Source organism: Eriocheir sinensis, chromosome 50, assembly GCF_024679095.1.
Source record: "Eriocheir sinensis breed Jianghai 21 chromosome 50, ASM2467909v1, whole genome shotgun sequence".
NCBI classification, from domain to species: domain Eukaryota; kingdom Metazoa; phylum Arthropoda; class Malacostraca; order Decapoda; family Varunidae; genus Eriocheir; species Eriocheir sinensis.
Genome location: NC_066558.1, coordinates 3,331,780 through 3,346,882, shown reverse-complemented (window position 1 = coordinate 3,346,882; position 15,103 = coordinate 3,331,780). Strand labels below are relative to the sequence as shown.

The window sequence follows — 15,103 nt, the reverse complement described above, 5'->3', positions numbered from 1 at the left end:
CTTTCTTCTCTCTTTAAATTCCTCTTTTTCTACCTCCTCTTGTTTTCTCTCTCATCTTCTCCTATTCCTCCTCCTCCTCCCCCCCCATAGCCTGAAGGTGTCCCTGTCCGCAAGCACACCTCTCTCGTTCTTGACCTCCGTAACCGCGCTTTGCTGTACGAATTCCTGGACGTTCCCATCGACGAAAGCCCCATCATCCCCTTCAGTATCCTACGGCGGTTCCTCTTCGGCTCCCCCCAGGCTAGGGTGTCCGTGACGGGTGAGTGGGGGGGAGGGGGGGATGGGTAAGGGGTGTGGGAGGGGAAGGGGTAAGGGAGAATGGGGTGTTCAAAGGGGTATAAGGTGTCTCAATCTCTCCCTGTTCTGGCACTCCCTCTCTGCACACTCAATCCTGTAACTCCCTGCTCTCCCTGTTCTGGCACTCCCTCTCTGCACACTCAATCCTGCTACTCCCAACTCTCCCTGTTCTGGCACTCCCTCTCTGCACACTCAATCCTGTAACTCCCAACTCTCTCCCTGTTCTGGCACTCCCTCTCTGCACACTCAATCCTGTAACTCCCAACTCTCCCTGTTCTGGCACTCCCTCTCTGCACACTCAATCCTGTAACTCCCAACTCTCCCTGTTCTGGCACTCCCTCTCTGCACACTCAATCCTGTAACTCCCAACTCTCCCTGTTCTGGCACTCCCTCTCTGCACACTCAATCCTGTAACTCCCTACTCTCCCTGTTCTGGCACTCCCTCTCTGCACACTCAATCCTGTAACTCCCAACTCTCCCTGTTCTGGCACTCCCTCTCTGCACACTCAATCCTGCTACCCTCAACTCTCCCTGTTCTGGCACTCCCTCTCTGCACACTCAATCCTGCTACCCCCAACTCTCCCTGTTCTGGCACTCCCTCTCTGCACACTCAATCCTGCTACTCCCTACTCTCTCACTCCATCTCTCTCCTCCTCCTCTTCCACTTGTTCTTCTGCACTTCTCCTCCTCCTCCTCTTTCCTCCTCTTCTTATCTACATCTTCCTCCTTACTCCCCTTTCTCCTTCTCTTTCTTCCCCTCTCTATTTTCTCCTCACTCACCCAGTTAATCCACCTCACAGTTTCTCTATAATCTGTCTTTTCCGTTGCGTCTCCACCTCTCCACCTCACTCCACTTATCCCACCCCCCGCCGCCCCCCCAGGTGATGTGTTCGGCCCCACCCCAGAGAGCCTGACGGTGGACCATACGGAGGTGTTTGGCGGACGTGTTCTGAGGAGCACCGACGGAGTGGCATTCAACTTTGGGGCCACGCTCTGGACTCTCCATTACCTGCGTCTCACTAACCAGGTAACAAGGAGGAGGAGGAGGAGGAGGAGGAGGAGGAGGAGGGCAGCTACTTGGGTGTTTTTTTATGTTATCTTCATTGTTTTTTTTTTTTGTTTGTTTTTTATTATTATTATTTTCATTGTCATATTTTTTGCTTTTTATCAAATTTTTCTTCTTTTTCTCTTCCTTTTTTGTGTTTTGTGTTTGTTCCGAGTGTTTGTGTTTTTTTCCTTTTTTTTTATCATCATTATCATCATCATCATCATCTTCCTCATGTTCTTCTTCACCAACTTCTACTTCATCCAAATTCTCTTCTCGTTTCTTTCCTTCTTCCTTTTACGAATCTCCTTTCTTCCCCTTTCTTCAATTCCTTTCTTCTATATATTTTTAGGCCTTCTCCATTTTTCCGGTTCTTATCTGTCTCTCTCTTCCTCTCTCGTCCTTTTAATCTACCCCTCACACTCATCCCCTCTCCCTATCCCCCGCAGCTGGTCACTACCGACGCGCTGGACGCCTTCGACTACCTCACACAGCAGCTGGCGGGGCTTCTGTGGCGCTACCAGGAAGGGGGGTACAGCATGTGGGCCAACGGAACCCAAAACGTGTGGTGGGTACCGGGCTTTGGGGGGGAGGAGGGGTACTGTTTTTTATTTTTATTTTATTTTATTTTATTTTATTTTTTTTTTTTATATGTGTGTGTGTGTGTGTGTGTGTGTGTGTGTGTGTTTCCTCATTCATTCAGTTTTCCTCCTCCCTTTTCTGTGTTTCTATTTCCTTATATTCATCACTCATTCACTCCTTCCTCTCTTTTCCTCATTTTTCATTCCCTTTTCTTCTTCTCTTTTCTCTCTTTCCTCTCCTTTACTTCTTTCCTTTCTCTCTTTTCCTTATTCCCCTTTCTCCTTCCCTTTCCTGTCTCTCCTCTTCTTAACTTCATTCCTCATTCTCTCTTTTTTCTCCCTTTCCTTCTCTTCCCTCCCTTTCTTTAATCCCTTCCTTCTTCTCTCGTTTACTCTCCTCCTCTTCGGCTCCTTCCTCCCTTCCTACACCTCTCATTTGTTTTATCCCTCTCTGTAACGCAAGAATTCTACCTCCTATCTACTCTTTCATCGTTTTCTCTCCCCCTCCTTCCCTCCCTCTCTGAATTCACTCCCTCAATCTTCTTTAATTTCTCCCCCTTTCCTCTCATGCGTTTTATCCCACAATGTTACGCAAGAATTCAATGTCCAGTCTGCTCTTTCATCGTTTTCTCTCTCCCTCCTTCCCCCCCTCTCGTAATTCACTCCCTCTTCTTCCTCCCCCCCCCAGGTTGACGGCCAAGGTGACGGGCCTCCTCCTCTCGGCCCAACACGAGGACTGGGAAAACTTTTTGTATGTTGACCCGCACATCATCCAGGGGTCTGTGCGCTTCCTCCTCAGCCGCCAGTTTCAGGATGGGGGCTTCACGGAGATGGATGACGTGCCGCTGGATGGCAAGGTGAGGGGGTGAGGGGGATGAGATTAGTGAGGGTGAGCTTCATAATGCTGATTTTTATTTTTATTTTTATTTTTTTATTAATTTTTTTTTTGTTTGTTTTTTTGTTTGTTTTTGTTATTTTTTGTTTTCTTTACTCATTTTTGTTCGTGTAATTTATTTTTTTCTTTCGTTTATCTCTCCTCCTCCTCCTCCTCCTCCTTTCTTTATCATCCCTTTCTCCTTCCTCCTCTTTTCCTCTCTATCCTCTTCTCTTTTATTCCTCTCACTCTCCTTTATCTTCTCCTTCCTTCTCCTCTTTCTTCCCTCTCTATCCCATTTTCTCTCTCTATCTTTCTTGTTCCCCAATTTATCCCTTCCACCTTCCTCCTCCACTTTTCTTCAATCTCTTCATCATTTTTTCTTCCTATCTTCCCCTTCTTCTTCTTCACTCCTCTTCCTTTCCTCTTCTTTATCTGCCTTCTCTTTTTCTTCTCTTCTCTTCTCTCCATTCTCTTCCCTTCCTGTTACTCCTCTTCCTTTCTCCATTATCTTCTTTCCCTTTCTTCTCTCCTCTTAATGTTTCTCCTTTTATTTCCTCTCCTCCTTCCTCTTCCTCTCCTTCATCCCTCCCTTTTACCCTTTCTCTCCTATGTCTTCTGTTTCTCCTCCTCCACCCATCCTTAACCACACCTCCTCCTCCACAGCTGAAGAACACTGTTGGTGAGCAGCCCTCCTCCACCTCCTCCTCCTCCACCCCCACCTCCTCCGTACCCCTGACAGCCCTCGTAGCACTGGTCCTGCACAACAGCCTCCCCTTCCTGCAAGGCGTGACACACTCCAGGGCTGTGGCTGCAAGGGCGCGGGCTTCAAAGTGAGTGCGTCAGGGTGTGTATGGGGTAGGTGTGGGTGTGTGGCAGGGAGATGTGTAGGGAGAGAAAGGGGGAGGGTGAGAAAGAGTGTGTGAGAGAGAGAGAGAGAGAGAGAGAGAGAGAGAGAGAGAGAGAGAGAGAGAGAGAGAGTGAAGGGTGCATTGGGGTGTGTCAGGGCGGGGGGTGAGGAGGGAGAGAAAAAAAAGGGAGAAGGAGGGTTAGTGTGTGTGTTTGTGTGTGTGTGTTATTTAGAGAGAGAGAGAGAGAGAGAGAGAGAGAGAGAGAGAGAGAGAGAGAGAGAGAGAGAGAGAGTGTGTGTGTGTGTGTGTGTGTGTGTGTGGATTATAGAAAACAAGGAATAGGAATCAGGAAAAAAAAAAAGAGAAGGAAAAGTTAAAAAAAATAGAAAACGAGAAAAAAATCACACACACACAAAAAAAAAGTTATATACCTCTGCCATACCTGTCCGATCACCCCCTCACCTGTCCCCCCCCCCCCCCCTAAGGTACCTGGACTACCAATTAGCGAACATTGATGACGTGTACCACCTGGCCATCACCACCTACGCCCTCACCACCCTCGGCAACCCCTCGGCGGACACTGCGGCGGCGAGGCTGTACAGGATGAGACGGTACCAAGGTGGGCGGTGCTTGTTTGTTTGTTTGGTTGGTTGTTTGGTTGGTTGGTTGGTTGGTTGGTTGGTTGTTTGGTTGGTTGGTTTATTTTAAGGGGCTGGTTTTTGTGTGTGTGTGTTTTTTTTTTTTTTTTTAATTCGTATTTTTTTTGGTTTTTTGGTTTTTATTTTACTTTTTTAATTTTTTTTTATTATTCATTCATCTGAGTCACGTTGTTGTTTTTTTAATATTACTTTTATTTCTTTGTTTTATTTCAGGATGTTTTCTGCTTGTTTGTTTGTGATTGCTTTGCTTGTTTGTGTGGCGTGTTTTTTTCTTTTTCATGTAATTTAATTTTTTGGTATTACTTTATTTTTTTATTCACTGTCATTTCTTTTTTTTTTATAATTATTACTATTGTTTTGCTTGTTTGTGTGGCATGTTTTTTTTTTTTTTTTCATGTAATTTCATTTTTTGTTATTACTTTATTTTTTTATTTACTGTCATTTCTTTTTTTTTTTTATCATTATCACTATTTTTCATTTGCCGTACGTTTCTTTTACAGTCATTTCTTTTTTTCTTGTTTGCTTTGAATTTCCACTGCAATAAGTTAGTGGGAATGGAATCCAAGTTTGTCAGTATGGTACAAATGAGTGGAAATACAGTATGAGTCCTCTATTTCATCAGAGTTCCCCTTACTGTACCCATAAAACCTTCCTTCTGTTAGGAGTAAAACTAACGCTACTGTAATAGGTTAGTAGGAATGTGATGCAGTCTTAAATATTACTTCTGTGGTCCTTATAACAAACTGGATCTCATTCCGTCAACTATCAAAAGCAGTTCTCACAAAATAGTTTCATTTACAACAATCCTTACGAACTCTATCTCCACATCAATTCCTTTTTTAACACCTTCATTTAACATTGTCACACCCATTGATACCCATCCCTCAGGTTTGTGTTTCATAAGTTTGGTTTTTGGTCTGTTATTTTGTGTTTCTTATTGTTAGTGATTTTTTTGTTTTTTTATTTATCACTTTTTGTTGAGTTGTCTTTGTGTTTTTTAATGTTTTGGGTGTTTTTTGTTACTATTATTTGTGTTTTTTTGTTTTCGTTGTTTTTTGTTGTCTTTTTGAAGGTGTTTGCTATTTGCTTTGTTAGTCCCGCGCAACTGTCTTTTCCCTTCACATATATATATGCTACATTTTTCTTTCAATTCCTAGTTATTCAATCATATTCCTTTACTAATACCTTTTTTCTCCATCCCTTCCCTTCACACACCTTCTTTTACTTTCAGATACACCCATTTTTTTTTTTTTAATTCCTATTTTTCCCCGTCATATCCCTTTGTTGATTCATTTTCTCCCTCCTTCCCTTCGTACACTTATTTTTTTGTTTTTTTATTTATCACTTTTTGTTGAGTTGTCTTTGTGTTTTTGAATGTTTTGGGTGTTTTTTGTTACTATTATTTCTGTGTTTTTTTGTTTTCGTTGTTTTTTGTTGTCTTTTTGAAGGTGTTTGCTATTTGCTTTGTTAGTCCCTCGCAACTTTCTTTTCCCTTCACCCCTCCCCCAGGCGACATGGCATACTGGGCACGCACTCGCATAACCACACACGCACGGCGGCAGGAGAACAGCCAGCGCGCCTTCTTACTCCCTCGTGAGCCGGACAAGTGGGATGCACATGCTGTCGAGGCCACGAGCTACGGCCTCTTGGTGCTGCTGACGAGGGAGGGCGTGACGGGCAACAGCGAGCAGGTCATGAGGTGGCTGAATGCGGTGCGGGACTGGGATTTTGCCTTTGTGTCCACGCCGGTGAGTGAAGGGGAGGGGGGGGGGGATGTGTGTGTGTGTGTGTGTGTGTGTGTGTGTGTGTGGAGTGATCATGTTTCTTAGTGGTCCCTCTAAGCGAGAAAAATGAGAAAAAATCATCACTCACACAAATCATTTCATAATATATATCTATGCATTTGTGATCAGTTTATGTATCATCTATTTTTGGGGGGTTTATATCATGGCACAAATTTGGCCCATCGCTGCTACACGGTAAAGCCACAAATTTGGCCCGTCGCTGCTACACGGTAAAGCCACAAATTTGGCCCGTCGCTGCTACGGTAAAACCACAAATTTGACCGTCGCTGCTACGGTAAACCACAAATTTGGCCCGTCACTGCTACACGGTAAAGCCACAAATTTGGCCCGTCACTGCTACACGATAAAGCCACAAATTTGGCCCGTCACTGCTACATGATAAAGCCACAAATTTGGCCTGTCACTGCTACACGGTAAAGCCACAAATTTGGCCCGTCGCTGCTACCGGGTTAAATCATGCAACTCTATGCCAAGAATCAATCAAACTAGAAAGGATGTGAAGATAATATATAAAATCATCAAAATTCATGCAAATCTACCATCAATCAATATGAAGGCCTTTTCAAATGATCTCTTAAGTCTGTAAAGTTAAGTAAACCAAGTAGGAACCTTTCGAAACCTACCATCACTCCTTCTTCACTTCTCCTTCACCCCCAGGACACAGTGGTGGCTATGCAGGCGCTGGCAGAGTACTCCTACCGTGCGCGCCTCAGAGACGTGACCAACATTGCCTGCACCTTGGAAGCCACCTCGCAGCCCCTCGAGCTCATGCAGTTCACCATCACCAACGAGTCACTCTCCACCTACCACTCCTTTGAGGTGCGAAGTGGATGGGAGTAGGAGGGAGTAGGAGGAGAGAAAGGGAAGGAAGGAAAGGAGTGGAGTGGAAATTGTGTGGGTAGGCCTGGTAACATATAGTCCTTGGTCTTTCTCTGCCTCTGTGGTGGATAGTGGAGTGTTTCTCATGTGGTATTGGTGTGCTGGATATCCCTTCACTGGTAGCCTGGTAACATACACTCCCAGGTCTTTCTCTGCCTCTGTGGTGGATAGTGGAGTGTTTCCCATGTGGTATTGGTGTGCTGGATATCCCTTCACTGGTAGCCTGGTAACATACACTCCCAGGTCTTTCTCTGCCTCTGTGGTGGATAGTGGAGTGTTTCCCATGTGGTATTAGTATGCTGGACATCCCCTCCCAAGGTGCAGGGCTTAACATTTTTCTTCATTGAATTGTAGCAGCCACTTTTTGTTCCACTCCTGTAGCTTGGTGATGTCTTCTGGTAGGAAATCCACAGCCAAGGGGTCAATCTCACCATCTCTTACCCCCAACAGCTGGACAATGTGTGGGGTCATGTCAACCTGCTGGTGAAGGGGTCGGGTCAGGCAGTGGCGCAGCTGGAGACCTCTTGGGGAGTGGACGTCCTGAGCTTCATCGAGCAGCCCAACAAGAAGTACTTTGAGCTGAGTGTGTGGGAGAAATATCACCAGTACCGGAACAAATCTATTATTACCACGACGGTGTGTGCAAAGTGAGTGTGTGGTGGTGGTGGGGGGGGGGGGTACTGGTGGTGGTGGTGGTGGTGGTGGTGGTGATACTGGTGGTGGTGGTAGGGGGGTACTGGTGGTGGTGGTGGTGGTACTGGTGGTGGTGGGGGGGGGGTACTGGTGGTGGGGGGGGGGGTACTGGTGGTGGTGGTGGTGGTACTGGTGGTGGTGGTGGTGGTGGTGGTGGTGATACTGCTGGTGGAAAAAAAAAAAAACTTAGAATGCATAAAAAACAAAAAAAAACATGAATTCAAGAAAGTAAAAAAAAAAAAATAAAACCATAAAGCGAACAAGCAAATAAACAAGCAAGCAAGCAATCAAAACAACCCCTTAAAATAATAAAAAAAAAATTACAGACCCCCAAAAAACAAAAACAAAATAAAAAATAACAAAAAAATATACCTAGTAGAACAAAAAATTCCACCAAAAATCAAAAAACAAAAAAAATTACCCCAAAATCCCTATAGAAGACGTGTTTACCCATACCCATACCCCATAGTACCCATCCCCCCTTGTCCCCTATAGGTGGGTGGCTACAGAGGATGGCAACGTCAGCAGCGCGGCGCTCATCGAGATTGAGGTTCCGACAGGCTACATGATTCTGCAGCCCATCGCCGAGGAGACGCTGGCCTCCGTACAGCGCGCCGGAATCTTCCCACAGCTCAAGAATGTTCACGTCACCAAAACCATGACCTTCTGGCAGTTTGACTATGTGCGTGTGTGTGTGTGTGTGTGTGTGTGTGGGGATCTTCCTACAACAGGGGGGACTCTCATCGCTCTAGCTCAGCGTGACTATAGGTGTCCGGGGGGCTCCAAAACCGTGGGTATAATCTTCCCCCCTTCCCCCAGATCCCGTCCCATGCCAGCCAGTGCTTCACCTATGAGCTGCGTCGCTGGTACCCGGCTGCCAACCTCACTGCCGTCCGCGCCGCCACCATCATGGAGCTGTTTGCGCCAGGTAAGGACGATGGACCGGAATTCACCTTGATTATTGTTGTTTTACTTAATTACTCTCCTTATTAGCTCACCTGTTGAAATATCCACCTGTATAAGTTGTGTGATTGGTTTACTTACATGAGTTTTTCCTTTTTTTTATGAATTTATCTTCATTAGTGTTCTTGATTATGTACATACCTGTTGAAATACCTGTAAATCAGCTAATTGGTTTACCTTTATGAATTAGGTTAGCTGCCTGCCGGAATTGATCTTTTTACAGTTTTTTGTTTTCTTACCATTATTTTTTTTTTGTTAATTATTCTACCTATTAAGCTCACCCCATCATCACCACTACCATCATCACCGTGGCAAACATTCATCACCACCACCATCATCACCACCAACCTTCAGACTCCTCCACCACCCACCATCTTCACTATCATCTCCCCTTCTCTCCAACCTCTACTTCATCCTTTCTCTCCTATTCCTTCCCCTCCTCGTATTCCTTCCCCTCCTCTTCTCCTCTTCCTTCCCAAGTCTCTCTTCTTACCTTACATTCTCTTCCTCCTCCTCCTCTTCTTCCTCATCATCACTTTCCTCTTTAAAATCCCTCCTTTCTTTTCCTTCCCTGTCTCTCCTATCTTCTCTATCCTTCACCATCACCACCACCATCACCACCACCATCACCTCCACCATCACCTCCACTCACCACCACCACCTCACCACCCACAGAGCATTTCGAGATGGTGATGATCAACGCAACTCCGCTCGCCCTCCTGGACATATGCGAGGTCTGCGGCTCCTACCAATGTCCGTATTGCCCCATCTACAGCGGCGCCCCCCACACCGCCCCCCCGCCCCCCCCTCACCTCTGGCTACTCCTGGTGGTGGTCCTGGTGCCCCTGTTGGTGGACTTGGTTAGTTCGTTCGTTGGTTTTTCCTCGTTTTCTTCGTTTTCTTCGTTTTCGTTCTCGTGGTTCTGGATCCGTTTTTGTTTTTTTTTTTTTTTTTTTTTTTTTTTTTTTTTTTAATGTTTTTGAGTGTTTTTTTTGTCTTTTTCTTGATTTTCTTCTTTTCCTTTGTCTTTTTTTTCTTCATTGTTTTTGTTTTTGTCTTTTTTGTTTTCTTCTTTGTTTCTTCTTTTCCTTTGTCTTGTTTTTTTTCTTCATTGTTTTAGTTTTTTGTCTTATTTTGTCTTCTTTTGTCTTCTTTTTGTTGTTGTCTTCGTTTTCCCTGAAGTTTTGCGTTCAGTGTTTGAGTTTTTGTCTTGATTTTCTTGTTTTGTTTTGTTTCTTTTCCTCTTTTCTTCTTTTTCTTTGTGTTTTTTGTCTTTTTGTCTTGTTTTTCTTCATCATTTATGTTTGATTTTGTCTTGATTTTCTTGTTTTGTTTTGTTTCTTTTCCTCTTTATCCTCTTTTTCTCCTCTTCCTCTTCTTTCTTTCTTCCTCTTTTTCTTCTCTTTCTCTTCTCATTAATCTTACTATCCTCCTTTCTTCTCTCTTTTAATTTGCCTTTTCTCCTCTTTATTCTCCTCCTCCTCTTCCTCTTCCTCTTCCTCCTCTTCCTCTTCTCTGAGTATGAATAAAGGAGTGTGTGAGTTAAGAGTCATCAGTCAATCATCTCATAAGTACTCACAAACTCATAATTAGTGTGTGTGTGTGTGTGTGTGTGTGTGTGTGTGTGTGTGTTTGGGCTTTTTAGTTAGTACAAGTTCCTAATGTGATGATTCTGGCTGTCTTTTTATCCTCTGTCTGTCTGTCTATCTCTCTGTCTGTCTTTCTCTTTCTCTCATTACCTTATTCTGTCTGTGTCTGTCTGTCTGTCTATCTCTGTCTGTCTGTTTCTCTTTCATTATCTTTTCCTGTCTGTGTCTCTGTCTGTCTGTCTATCTCTGTCTGTCTGTTTCTCTTTCATTATCTTTTCCTGTCTGTGTCTCTGTCTTTCTCTCTTTCATTATCTTTTCCTGTCTGTCTCTCTGTCTGTCTGTCTTTCACTCTGTCTTTTATTATCTTTTCCTGTCTGTGTCTGTCTGTTTTCCTGTCTGTCTGTCTGTCTCTCTCCCAAAATCATTCCTTTCCTTGTGTTCTCTCTTCCAATCTTTCCTCTTTTCCTTTCTTCCTTTCCCTCTCATCCCTTTTTCCTTCCTCTCTCTCCCTCCCTCTTCTCCTCTTCTTCTCCTTCTCATTTCCTCCTCCTTTCCCTCCTTTCCCTCCTCCTCCATTTATCCCTTTCTCTCTTCTTCTCTTTTAATCTTCCTCCCTCCTTCTCCCTCCTTTCTCTTCTCTCCTTCCTTTCCCCTCCCTTCCCCTCCCCCCCCCCCTCGCTAAACACACCTGTATGTAGTGGATGTTACCTGCGCTGTTAACAAGGTGTGTCTTAATTGCCCTGTGTGTGTGTGTGTGTGTGTGTGTGTGTGTGTGTGTGTGTGTGTGTAATCCAGCACTGACATGACTATTTTATGTTCTATTGTATGTATATATGTATGTATGTTTGTGTGTGTGTGTGTGTGTGTGTGTGTGTGTGTTAATAGTACATATATATATATCATAGAAAATACTCTTGATTTCTTACTTATTAGATATTATTCGAGTTTGTTATATTATTTTCCTTCTTTTCTTTTTTTCTATATTTTCCTCTATTTTTTCCTATATTTTCCTCAATTTTTCCAATATTTTCCTTTTTTCTCCTATATTTTCATAATTTGTTTCCAATATTTTCCTCTTTTTTCCTATATTTTCCTCTTTTTTCCTATATTTCCTCTTTTTTCCTATATTTTCCTTTTTTCTCCTATATTTTCCTAATTTGTTTCCAATATTTTCCTCTTTTTTCCTATATTTTCCTCTTTTTTCCTATATTTTCCTCTTTTTTCCTATATTTCCTCTTTTTTCCTATATTTTCCTTTTTATATTTCTTTTTCCTATATTTTTCTAGTTTTCCTATATTTTCCCTTTTTCCTGTATTTTCCCTTTTTTTCCAATATTTTACCTCGTGTGTGTGTGTGTGTGTGTGTGTGTGTGTGTGTGTGTGTGTGTGTGTGTGTGTGTGTGTGTGTGTGTGTGTGTGTGTGTGTGTGTGTGTGTGTGTGTGTGCGTGTGTGTGTGTGTGCGCGTTCGTCGCCTCCCTTTCCTCAATATATCGTTTGTATAGTATAAATTATTTTTATTCGATGTTAAAATAATAAAAAAAATGATAATGATTATAAGAATGTGCTGTATCTTTATTTAAGTCTCCCATTCTCTCTACAACAACAACAACAACAACAACAACAACAACAACAACAATCACACGAGCATACATATATTCATTAGACTTCAAAACAAACAAACAAACACAAAACACGTCAATATATATCAACACAAATCTTAAAAACACTAAAACACCAAGAAAAACACCCTTAAAAAACACATATATACCAACACAAACTTAAAAAAACACAAATACACAATGTTCTAAGTACGACAATGTGACCAAACAAAAACGACACCTCTCACGCATGCGCAGAACCGAGCCACCAAATCGAGAGGGCGAAGGACAAAAAAAAATTAATAACACTAAAACAATAAGAAAAACACCCTTAAAAACACAAAGGTACCAACACAAACTTAAAAAAACACAAATACACAATGTTCTGAGTACGACAATGTGGCCAAACAAAAACGACACCTCTCACGCATGCACAGAACCGAACCACCAAATCGAGAGGGCAAAGGACAAAAAAAAATTAAAAACACTAAAACAATAAGAAAAACACCCTTAAAAACACATATATACCAACAAAAACATAAAAAAACCCACAAATACACAATGTTCTAAGTACGACAATGTGGCCAAACAAAAAGACAACTCTCACGCATGCGCAGAACCGAAGCACCAAGGCAAGAGGGAGAACGCCGGCCTACTGACACTCCCTCTCATTTTCCCTTATTTTCCCGTGTTTTCCTTTATCGGTGTGCTTCCTATTCACTCCAGAGGCTTCATAAGGGACGCAAGTGGATTGAGAGCAAGTGGAAGTGCCGTGGCTTGCGTGTGGAGTGAGGTAAGTGGAGTTTTTAGATGTGGGTTGGTGGCTGGGTGGAAAATGGAGGAAGAGGAGGAGGAGGAGGAGAGGGAAGGGAAGGAGAGGAAGAGTGGATGTTTTTATGTGTGGAAAGGAAGGAAGAAGGAAGAGAGAAAGGGAAGGAGAAGAGGAGGAAAGGGAGGGAATAAAGGAAGGAATGAAGGGATAGCAGAGAAAAAAAAAGGATGTACGATCATTTCAATGCAGTTCTTTTCCTTTTTTTTCTCCCTTTCATTTTCTTTAATCCCATACCTTCCATTCCTCTCCTTTTCTTCCCTTCTTCCTACTTTCCTTCCCTTTTCTCTTCTTCCCTTCCCTTCCCTTCCCTTTCTTTCCTTTCCCTTCCCTTCCCTTCCCTTCCCTTCCCTTCCCTTCCCTTACTTTCCCTTTCAAGACAGGTGAGAGAAAGTTAATTGGAATGATTATATTACCTAAGAGAGAGAGAGAGAGAGAGGTGGTTCAGCGTTTCGTTTGGTGTTTCAAATCTTTGTTACCTTGTTCCTCCTCCTCCTCCTCCTCCTCTTCATCCTCCTCCTCCTCCTCCTCCTCCTCTCTTCTTCCTCTTCTTCTTTATCCTTCTTTTCTATTATATATTCCTTCCTTCCTCTTACGTCCTTGTCCTTCCTCTTCCTCCCTCCCTCCCTCCCTCCCTCCTCCTCCTCCTCCGAGTAATATATGCTTTGAGAGAGAGAGAGAGAGAGAGAGAAGATTAAAAGACCAGAAATCTATTAGAGAAATTAAAGAAAAAAAAAGAAATTCAAGATAAACGAAAAAAATAAGAGTCGGACGAAGATGAAAAGAAAAAAAAACAAGAGTGCTTTGAACCCCTCTCTCTCTCTCTCTCTCTCTCTCTCTCTCTCTCTCTCTCTCTCTCTCTCTCTCTCTCTCTCTCTCTCTCTCTCTCTCTCTCTCTCATTAACCTGTAATCGAATCCTTAATCGGTATCATTATTTTCTCCTTTCTTTATTCTCTCTCTCTCTCTCTCTCTCTCTCTCTCTCTCTCTCTCTCTCTCTCTCTCTCTCTCTCTCTCTCTCCTTAATCCTTCCCCTTCCTCTCCTCCTATCTTCCTCCTCCTCCTCCTCCTCCTCTCCATTTCTTCCTCCTCCTTCTTCCTTATCTCTCCATCTCTCTTCCCTCCTTCCTTCCTTCCTCTCCTCCTCCTCCTCCTCTTCTTCTTCCTCTTTGCAGTTTCTCTTCCTTATCTGTGCTCTCTTTCTTCCTCCTCCTCCTCCTCCTCCTCCTCCTCTCTTTGCTGACAGGTTTTTCCTCCATTTTTCTCCTCTTATTCTCCTCCAATTGTCTTCTGTTCCTCCTCCTTCTCCCCCTCCTCCTCCTCCTCCTCCTCCTCCTCCTCTTTATTCTTCCTCTTGTTCAATTACCTCTCGTACTTTCCTCCCTTTTCCTTCTCTTTCCTTCTTCCTTTCTTTTTTTTTCCTTTCCTTCCTTTCTCTTCCTTCCTTCCTTTCCTTCTTATATCTCCCTTCCTCTCTCTCCATCCCTTCCTCTTCCTTCCTTCCTTCCTTCTCTTCCTTTATCGTTCTTTCCTTCCTTTCTTTCCTCCCTCCCTCCTTCCCTCTCTTCATTCCTCCTTCCTTCTCTCTTTTGCTTCCTTTTCCTTCTCATCCCTGCCTTTCTCCTCCTCCTCTCTTCCTTCCTCCTCTCCTCCTCCTCCTCCCTCCTCCTCCCCCTCCTCGGCAATTATGCAAATTAATGAAAAGATGCAACACTCAGGGTTTATGTTGAGGACACAAATCCATCCCTTCCTTCCTTCACTCCTTCATTCCTTCATTCACTCCTTCTTTCCTTCCTTTTCTCTTTCACATTCTTCCTTCTTTCTTTCTATCGTTCTTTCGTTCTTCCTTCATTCCTTTCCTTCTTTCCTTCTGTCCTTCATTAATTTCCTCACTTTCTTCCTTTCTTCCTTCTTTCCTTTCTTTTTTCATTGTTTTTTTTTTGCTTCCCTCCTTCCTTCCTTCCTTCCTTCCTTCCTTTGGTCCTTCATTCTTTCACTTCCTTCCTTCCTTCCTTCACTTTCTCCCTTTCCAGGAAAACCAGGAAAAGAAAAAAAGGGAAAATAAAATACATAGGAAAAGAGGAAGAGGGAGAGAGAAAGGAGTAGGAAAAGATGACAATGGAAAAGAGGAAAAGGGAATGGGAAAAAAGGAAAAATAAAGTAGGAAAAAGTAAAACAAATGTAGGAAAAAAGTTAAAAGGGAAAAATATAAGTAGGAAAAAGTAGGAAAAAGGTGAAAAGAGTAGAAAAAAGTTAAAAAAAAGGAGAAAAAAGTAAGAAAAAAGTAGGAAAAAAGTAGGAAAAAGTAATACAAGGAGGGAAAAAGTAAAAAAAAAGTAGGAAAAAAGTAGGAAAAAATTAATATAAGGAGGGAAAAAGTAAAAAAAAAAGTAGGGAAAAAAGTAAAAACGTAGGAAAGAGTAAATAAACAGTAGGATTTT

General features: G+C 43.0%; 1 protein-coding gene across 1 annotated transcript in view; it reads left to right on the top strand.

Annotated features, from left to right (window-relative positions):
* Positions 1 to 15,103, top strand: part of LOC126982029 (CD109 antigen-like) — a 98,145-nt gene that overhangs the window by 44,352 nt on the left and 38,690 nt on the right. Inside the window, exons 25-36 of the mRNA XM_050833748.1 lie at positions 91 to 259; positions 1,179 to 1,324; positions 1,792 to 1,910; positions 2,612 to 2,780; positions 3,464 to 3,630; positions 4,134 to 4,267; positions 5,817 to 6,055; positions 6,770 to 6,931; positions 7,442 to 7,638; positions 8,180 to 8,366; positions 8,504 to 8,612; positions 9,323 to 9,610. Of these exons, the coding sequence (XP_050689705.1) occupies positions 91 to 259; positions 1,179 to 1,324; positions 1,792 to 1,910; positions 2,612 to 2,780; positions 3,464 to 3,630; positions 4,134 to 4,267; positions 5,817 to 6,055; positions 6,770 to 6,931; positions 7,442 to 7,638; positions 8,180 to 8,366; positions 8,504 to 8,612; positions 9,323 to 9,610 (2,086 nt within the window). The remainder of the gene's footprint in view (positions 1 to 90; positions 260 to 1,178; positions 1,325 to 1,791; positions 1,911 to 2,611; positions 2,781 to 3,463; positions 3,631 to 4,133; positions 4,268 to 5,816; positions 6,056 to 6,769; positions 6,932 to 7,441; positions 7,639 to 8,179; positions 8,367 to 8,503; positions 8,613 to 9,322; positions 9,611 to 15,103) is intronic.